The following is a 9,461-nucleotide window of genomic DNA, read 5'->3' on the forward strand; positions in this document are numbered from 1 at the left end:
CCATTTGTCCATTGAGGCTAATGGTTCCACTTGATTGTTTGAAATGAATAATTGAAGTGTCATCCTTATTAAAAAAGTATTCTTTTCTTGTCTTTCCTTTCATTTCTTCTTTATCTTAATGTTTCCTTTGTACACATCAAAACGTACAAGCAATTGAGGGGAGAAAATGACATTACCTATTGATTTGTTTGTCATTTTTTAAAGACGAATTAGTCTATCTATTGCATCTTATTATCCACTAAGTGTGTCCATCATTTCTTAAATCATTCAAGTAACATGATTTTTTAGGGTCTCAATGATAACAACCATGACCAATATAGAATGAATTTGCATTATCATATTATAACACATACTCTTTGTTTAAGCTACTTGTCACTATAGTTATCTTGTTTTCCTTCCTTACAAAGAATCCTTCTCTCCTCTTCTTAATTTTGGAATTTCAACATACGATTATTTGTTTATAATAATATTACATGGGGTTTTTTTTTCTAAGGAAAAAAATCCATGTTTAAAAAATATTTGGTTGTGCTTCAACTTGTTTTGGATCTTGTCAAACACCTAATTAAAGGACAAGATTTTGATTTCCCCTCTTGCATATAACACTTAATTTGGAAATTCTATATAAGGAGGTTTTGCTAAATTTAACTATATTGTAGACATTGGTTTTGATTATAAAGGTTTGCTTCCAAAACAAGGACATTCAAGTCTAACAATAGGAGGTTTCTTAAATGATTTGATTGTCCTAGGACTAGTATCTAGATATCTTAAATAAATCTATCTAAAGAAATGTCGATAGATATCCACTACAAAATAATTATAGTTTAATTTACATCTAAAATTATTTATATTTCTTTTATTTCCATTTATTTAGTTTTTTGCTAACTTAAGCTTTCTAGTTTGATATCTTAAAAAATGGATAGTTTATATCTCCAAGTATTATAATTTAAACAAATATTTTATGTTGTATATATTTAATTATTTTTAAAAGTATATTATATTTATAATAAGATTTAAACTTTTGACATGTAGATGCTTGTCAAATTTAATCTAGAAGAATAAAAGTTAACATTAACACACTCACAGCATTTGTCATTGTAGAATGCTTATTGGCATTAATAAGTACAAATGAAAACCATGCAATAGATGGAGCAAAATGAAAGACTAATTTTTTCTTAATCATCAAAATTAAATAACATATCAACTATGTTTTGTCAATAACTGACATTATATTTGAAGAACTTAAAAATGATGATGTGGAAAGATTGTTTGGATGATGTGGGAAGATTGTTTTGTCAATAACTGACAAATGTTATATTTCATTGAAATTAATTTTAATAGTTTAAAATAATTTAGATTAAACTTTTATTATCTTATCTTCAAATTAAACAATTGAATTTTAATTTCTTAATTTAATATCTTTTACTGTTATATTTTCTTGAAAAATACCCTTAATAATCGAGAAAACATTTTATAACCTCATTTATTATTTAATGCATTTCAAAATTTAATCCTTTAAAACCTATAATCAATGAAAGGCCAGCTTGAAGTTGAGAGTTCAACTCCCATTGTAATGTAGTGACAAATTTTAATTTCTAATTGGAATGTAATAGTTACATATTTTCATCTAGAAAAGTTCAAATCAGGTCTGTGTGATATGTTGGCTTGTTTTAAGGATAATTGTACCTGTTGCAAGTTACGAGTCACTTAAGATTTGAAAGGTGTAACTACAAGTACATTGTGCTGCTCCGCCTGTTAAGGAGAAAGTGGAAACCCCATGAAGTGTGTCAGTCAGCAATATGAAGGGAAGATGCTTCTTAACCTTGCTCTTACTATAAACAATAATGACTATTATTACAAATTTACCCATATTACGCCCAAGAAAGGGAAGAAATCACAACCCAGTTGGATAAAAGATGCACAATCACAACGAAAATCTGAAAAAGCTGAGAGACACCTCATGTGGGCACTTCTCATCAGACTTTTGTACACTTTGTTGGGTACCTTGATAGAATGGCAAACAGGTACATGTGAAAAAATTCAAAGGTACTTTGTATAGTGCAAGGAAAATGATGAATGCATGAATGAATGTAGGTATATGGGCGATGAATGAATGGATAGATAGACTGCACTAATTGCTGCCCTTGTAATTAAGAGATTCATAATATTTGTAAAGGAATTAGGGTTGGTTAAGTTTTATATAAAATTAACTAAAGATTTAGCATTTTCTGCCTTTGTAATTAAGAGATTCATAATATAAGATTGGAAAAAGTTTTTTTTGTTACAAATTAGTGAAAATATATATGACGATTTATTTATTTATTTTTGGTTTTCTTTTGGATTTATATTACAACAGATTGAAATCATGAAGAACAAATGCTAAAAACTTTACGAATATCTAATATATGTTCTATTTGTGTTGTGATATTGTTATGACAACTGTGTAGGACTTCCCCAAGGTCACCCATCCTAGTACTACTCCAACTCGAATGCACTTATATTTTCTATTTTACAAATTTGATCGAAAATATATTTTATATGGAGAACAGCCATATGATAAGAAATTCTGATCTTTTCTCTTTCCTTTTTTTCCCACTGAATTGTTTAGGTGGTGTATAATGGAGGGGTTGATAATTCTTGGGCTCCATTGTTATAAAGGAGCAAGGTGGATGGATTGATGCCTGCATTTATCCTCTGGTATTTGCTTTGGAGCAGGTAATACAGAAAAAGCCTGTACTTGGGTCCCGCAAGCCATTAACTCAAACTACAATTCCCGATAAGTTTAGAGGAAGAGAAGAGAGATATAGTAATGGCATTTAGATAAGGTCTCGTGATGGCAATCTTAATGCAGCAACGAAATCCGCGTAATAGATATTGCTACATGGTTGGAATAATATTATCTGTCTGCTTATGTATTTGTCCGAGGAAGATCCCAATGTTGAGAGTACTGACTAGTTGTTAATGGATTGATTTGGGTGGTTGACTGAGATTAAGCAACAGTAATCTTGCATGGCATCGAGTATTTAGTAGAGTGAGTGGGTTTAGAATTGTTAACGTGAAATGTTTGCAGGGTTTTCAGATTGCAGACTGCTAAGTAAAGGATGAGCAGAGACTGTTAGGGTTTCTAGGTTGTGGAACTCATTTTCTTGAGGGTTTTTTTTCTTGTTCATTTAAAATTTTCTGCCATTCCAAGCTCTGTTTGGCATCCATCTAATCAATACACGTGCAATTCTGTGAGTTTAAAGGTACATCAGCATCTGTACTGCTCTGCACACCCATTTCCTTGTACTCTGCTTGATAGAAAATCATCATATCCCACTGCCATTCTTTTTTTCTTCCAATTGCTGTCCCTGTCTGCATTATTATCATTGGACTCTTTGTTTTTGTGATTTATAGATTCCTGTGTATGAGAGAAATGGGTTTGGCTTAAATGGCAAATTCTTCTCAACCTGAGTTTATAGGAATATAACATTCTTGTGGGTGTGAGAGAAATTGGTTTGGTTTAAATGGTTCATTCTTTTGGGTCCGAGCTTATGAGTGAAATAAGTTGGGTTTGAATAGCACATTCTTGTGGGCATCAAAGAAAGTGGTTTGGTCTAAATAGTACATTCTTTTGAGTTTGAGCTTATGAGAGAGACAAATTTGGTTTAAACAGAACAGCAAGCAATTGGTTTGGTTCAAACAGTACATTCTTGTGGGATTGAAGTTATAAGAAAAATAGGCTCACAGTCTTGTGGGTTTCAAAGAAATTGGTTTGGTCTAGATAGCACATTCTTATGGGTCTGAGCTTATGAGAGAAAAAGGTTTGGATTGAGCAATTGACATTGAGCATTGATTTGATTTGGTGGCTCATCTGAAATCACACTAGAATTATAAATGGATGTGAAAGTCTTTGAGATGGATTCTTTGAATTGTGGACAGCAGCAACTCAGAGATACAATAGATGAGTACATAGCGGTGCTTGAACCTGATATATATGGACTCAGTAGTTCTCCCATTGTGAATTCTTCTCCTGAGTTTTTCTCTTCTGCATTCCAAGGATTCAGTAATCCGACCACTAGTCTTAAACATCAAATGATTCAACAATCAAATGTGAATTCTTGTGACAGCAACAGTGGTGCCTCCTCAGATGACATGAGAAGCAATAGTTGCAACAGCAATGAAGGTCTCAATCAGGTGGCCATAAATCCCTCTGGTGTGCAAGTCCCTGGAATGAGCTATTTCCCAAGGCTGCAGTCAGAAATGGCTCAGCACCAGATGTATTATTCTTCAGAGGATGGTAGTGTGAGCAATTATGGCAATGCATCTGCAAGCATGGCAGCCATGAGGGAGATGATATTCAGGGTGGCAGCCATGCAACCAATTAGCATAGATCCTGAAAGCATAAAGAGGCCCAAGCGGAGGAATGTTAGAATTTCAAAGGATCCTCAGAGTGTTGCAGCACGCCATAGGAGGGAGAGAATCAGTGAAAGGATCAGAATTCTGCAGAGACTTGTACCAGGTGGTACAAAAATGGACACCGCCTCAATGCTTGATGAGGCAATCCACTATGTCAAGTTCTTGAAGCGCCAAGTTCAAGCCCTTGAATCTGCTGCAGCAGCAAGCTCGGGACCAGCATTCAGGCAATTCAATCATCTCAACTCTAGCCCATCTTTGAATTTCTCGTCTTTTTCAGCAAATTCTTCTTACTCCACTGCACCCATCTTCACCACTGCTGATAGTTCCAATTCTCAGTCCATCTGTAACAATGTTCTGATGTGAGCTGATTGGAACGGATTAAACATCACACATTAAGACTTCATTCCTAAACTAAAAGTATAATAGTCAAAATTGACTTGATTTTTCTAAGCTTTTTCTTTTCTTTAGTATATGATGTTTAAGAATGGCCGAATGAGACTTGTACTTCTCAATCAATCTGTGATAACATTATAACGTTCTAATGTGAATAAATCACATCAGAATGTGGTAAAAAGCTATGGTAGTAGACTTAAAAACTTCTAAATCAGTCTGTGATAAAGTTCTAATGTGAACTAATCACATCAAAATGTGGTGAAAGTTATGGTGGTAGACTTATACCTAAAAGTTATGGCGGCAACTTAGACTGAAACTTCTGCTGCCCTGCAGATTAGTGTATATACATGGTATTTTGTATTATGTGATCTAATAATCTTTATAAGGTGCATTTTATTATTGGTTTAGCATATTGAAATCTCAAGGAACACTTAATTTCCTTGTTGCCGATTGAGGATCTGCGTTTCAAATCTGTGTACTTCGAGTACGTTATGATTTATTCAATTATAAGGAATTTGAGTTTTGTAATACTTCACTTCAGCCCTCACATTTCAGTCATAACTTGAAATTTCAGTTTGTAATAAGAATTCATTATGACTACTGTGAATCCTGTCGACATGAATCTTTCTAAATAAAACCTAGTCTTGTTCCAAGTTTACAACTGCAGCTAGTTGTATTATTTGATGTTATGTGCTTAATAACTGCATTGAGTGTATGTTGAAATCTTTAGATCTGCAACCTGCATTGCAAATATTTTAACTTTGTGCACGTCAAAGATTATTAGAACTATATAACCGATTTGCTCAATTTGTTTGTCAAACCCAAATGAGTTTATGTATACTGTGTTGTCTTTATTGAATAGAATTGCAGATATAAAAAATGTATCGTGTATCATATTAGCCTGAAATAATATATTAACATGGGATAATTTTTTTAGATTTGATTGTATAATTTTTTTTATTGATGTTTTAGATAAACTTTTAAATTTGATTATCATAAGAGTTTAATTAATGTGAATACTGTTCACCTTATGAACATGAAATTTGGTAAATAATTAGTCTTCTTCGAAGTTTACTGCTGCAGCTACTTATTTAAACTTAGTGCATATATAGAGTATCTGGTAATATGTGCTTTTAACTTTTGAAAGTGCACTGCACTGGTTGTTTTTATTTAGTAAGCTAAAATCACAAGGGAGTTTCAGTTAACTTGTTTTAGATCAGTATTCCAAACAGTAAAACTCATGTACGTTAAAAAATACTTCAACCATCAATTTTAACCAATGCCTTTGTTTATCCAAATTTCTTAAACCAAGGTAACTGGGAGTCGGGGAGACTAAAGGTCTCCAGTACTGGTAGTGGTATTGGTACCGGTACAGCAATTTTTCAAAAATAGGAGACGGGATATTTGGAGACAGTAATTTTTTTCCTAAAGTTTAAAGAGCCTAATACTAAATACAAAATTTGAAAATAGTAATACTGTAAAACTAAAAGACTAAAGTAAATAATAATAGTAATGTCACATTAATATAGAGTCAAATATTTCAAAACTCACATAATCACAATATTGTATCTCATTGGTCTTAATTTTTGCATTGAAAAAATTAAAATGAGTGCTAAAATATATAAAATTATTTAATATTATATTTTACATTTATATTTTATTAGACTTTCAAGAGACTTCACTTTTTTGGATTACGAGACTGGGACACTTCAGGATACTTTGTCATGAAGTTTCCAACCTTTTTTGAGGTCTCCGCAAAAAGTCTCTAAGATGAAATGCGAATTTTAAGGTGAAGACAGTTTCCCATAACCATGTCTTAGATCCAAATGACAGCATGTATATTTTATTTCTCTTAAATGAACTAAAATTCAGTCTGATATATACTAGTATGTATTCAAGATGTTTTTAAGTTTGATTATATGAACTTTTCTATGGATCTTATTATTTCATCATTAGAAAATGAAAGAAATCATTGATGGACGTTTCAAATTGAATTCTACGATAAACTCTTCTTGTATTTTTATTTTCCATATTTTAGATAATAAAGTGTGATCTAAGAAATCCCATAGAAAAAAAATTAAGGCTTATCCTAATATTACAAACAGTTGAAATTGTATGTCAACCTAAAGAATTCCAGGTTCATTTAAACTTTCCACGTTAGAGAAAACTAGATATGGAATAATGTACCGTATTTTGGTATGGTCTAACCACCGCCTTCCTTTTCCAAAATGTTGCGTATATCATATTTTATTCATTTGACGTCCCATAATAAATGAGAAGCATCTGAACAATTTGATATTGTTTATTGTATCTTTTCAGGTGCACTGTGCATATCGGCATCCATAGATTGTTTCAGAGAAAAAGAAATAAAGTATTTTATTGAATGTTGTAGTGTAGCTTATAAGAAGGTATATCTTCCTATCATTGCAATGTTTTCTCTGGTTGTTCGAATGGGGAAACTCGCAAACATATTATTAAATAAGGTTGATTGTTTTTGTGATTCATTTCGGGGACACAGAAATGTCATCGTCTAGACTTTCATGTCTGCAATGTCTCCTGAACCTTCTATGATTTTGTAAACCTAAAGTACATTCATATCTAAATTTGGTTATGACACTATTCTTAAGTTATTCACAAAATTCAACACTGAATATATGAATTGGGAAGTGAAAGATATGTATTTTAAATAATAATAATTAGAAACATAGATATGATAATCTGGTTTTGCTGAGTATATTTATGAATTGACTAATGAGTTGTAATAGTTGAGCTTTGATCTATTGGTAAAATGTTGTAAAAGTGATTAAAATAAATTGATATTGAGATTTTTTATGGAGATAAAGTTGTGTTTGTGATATTCTTTATTAATTAATGATATTATATCATATGTACATGATTATATGTCTTCTATAAATGTGAATCTTTCAAACTAATTTGCATATTCATTCATACTTGTTTAATAGGCAAATTTGGTGCTAACAAGCACTTTTGAAATTGTTTGTGAATAGCTAGAAGTGTAAAACTCACTTTATTAGACAAGCTCCTTTGCCCTTGTTCAAATGCCTACAATGTTAAAGAAAGATATTTGCCAACTTAGTGATTCAAGTCTAATATCTCTATTTATTTAAGTGTTTAAGGGAGTTTAGTCAATGATAACTTGTCTCCATAGCTAATAATGACTATGACCTACTTTGTTACTAAATACAAGATTCTAAAAGCTTATTTTAAACTTTTAGTGTCCAAATCAATAGGCAACAATCATGGTTTTGCAATTATTGACTTTGAGAATGGTAAATTTAAAATTCAAAAGGTGGACAAGGACAATGTATAAAGCTATCCAAGAGATTGACTTGTGTCCATGAGTAGAAAACCATAAAATATGTATAGCAATCCAATTCTATAACTAAGATAATAATGTTTATCCTAGTGATAAAGTTGGGTTATGATTAGCGTGTGAAAAATAAGAATATTAAGCATTAAGATAGCGCATTCAGGAAAAACCCAAAAGAGAGTATAGAATGTAAAGGTGAATAGAGGGAATTTGCATTTTACTCGTTTATGTTTTGGAATGTATGTGATCTACATGAATCATGCATGCTAGAGAAACAAAGGTACAAATTTGAATAATCAGTCATGAAAAGGTTGCACTACTAGGTATTGTTTTCTTCTTCTTCTTCATGTTTCTCATAGCCTTGCATATATTTATACTCTATACAATCGTTAGTGGTTGTGGAAAGGAAAGCATGATAAATGCCAAACCATAAGTTTATCTACTTTGAATATTTTATGAGTGTCAATTAAAAAGCAAGCATATAAAAGTAATAAAATATAGCCCATAAGATGAATTTTTTTAGGATGTTATTGAGTTTGCATCTATAATATCTTTTAAAATTTTGAAAGAAGAGGGAAATGTTTGATTTTGTCTATCACACACACACACACACACACACACACATACTAATACAATGCAAGGCAGGAGAATCCCCAAAGGAGATTTCCTAGCCCCCATCAAATAACTACACAACAAAATACAACCAACAACACATAGATTTGGGTCCAAAATAGCATCAATTCTCATAATACAAACATAAGATTTACATCCAACATTCTTGGTTGTAAGGCCTTTCAGATCATGGCCAAATACAAAGAAATTACATAATATTTTTGCAAGACCTCGCAAGATCCAACTCCTAGCTAGCCCAAATCCACAACCTAGAAGAAAATCCCATGAAGAATCTAAATTTATGTTCACAAGCCACCAAGCAATCTTCTTGTTTTCCAAGCGCACACTCAGCTACTAGCTCTATTAAACTTTGCTCCTCTCAGCTACTCTATGTTGAACTCCGTGCAGCATGATGACTCAAGACATCCCAATACCCTCAACTTATACTAAACCAAGTCACAATTCAGCCTATCAAGTTACATTAAATAAACACTCACATTAAATACACCCTCAAGCCACAAGTCAGCTTGGCAACATACATTAAATACATGAAATAATTAAATACTTAAGACAAGCCCCAAGTTTACAATGCATAAATAACTCATAAGACCAAATAAATGTATGCACTCTTAGGCATAGGTCCACATTTTATCCAACAATCTAAATCCAAGAGCACACATGCCAACTCCCTCAAATTGAAGTTCACAAATACAATCTCCAAAGTTTGCAA

General features: G+C 32.1%; 1 protein-coding gene across 1 annotated transcript; it reads left to right on the forward strand.

Annotated features, from left to right (window-relative positions):
* Positions 1-2,889: 2,889 nt before the first annotated feature.
* On the forward strand, positions 2,890-4,845 carry LOC149534191 (uncharacterized). Its single transcript, XM_089804335.1, has one exon. The coding sequence runs from the start codon at positions 3,874-3,876 to the stop codon at positions 4,756-4,758; it is 885 nt and encodes a 294-aa protein (XP_089660461.1). The 5' UTR covers positions 2,890-3,873; the 3' UTR covers positions 4,759-4,845.
* Positions 4,846-9,461: the final 4,616 nt, after the last annotated feature.

The sequence above is a fragment of the Cupressus sempervirens genome, chromosome 10 (assembly GCF_028749045.1).
Source record: "Cupressus sempervirens isolate cs-2001-9-10 chromosome 10, ASM2874904v1, whole genome shotgun sequence".
Classification (NCBI taxonomy): Eukaryota; Viridiplantae; Streptophyta; class Pinopsida; order Cupressales; family Cupressaceae; genus Cupressus; species Cupressus sempervirens.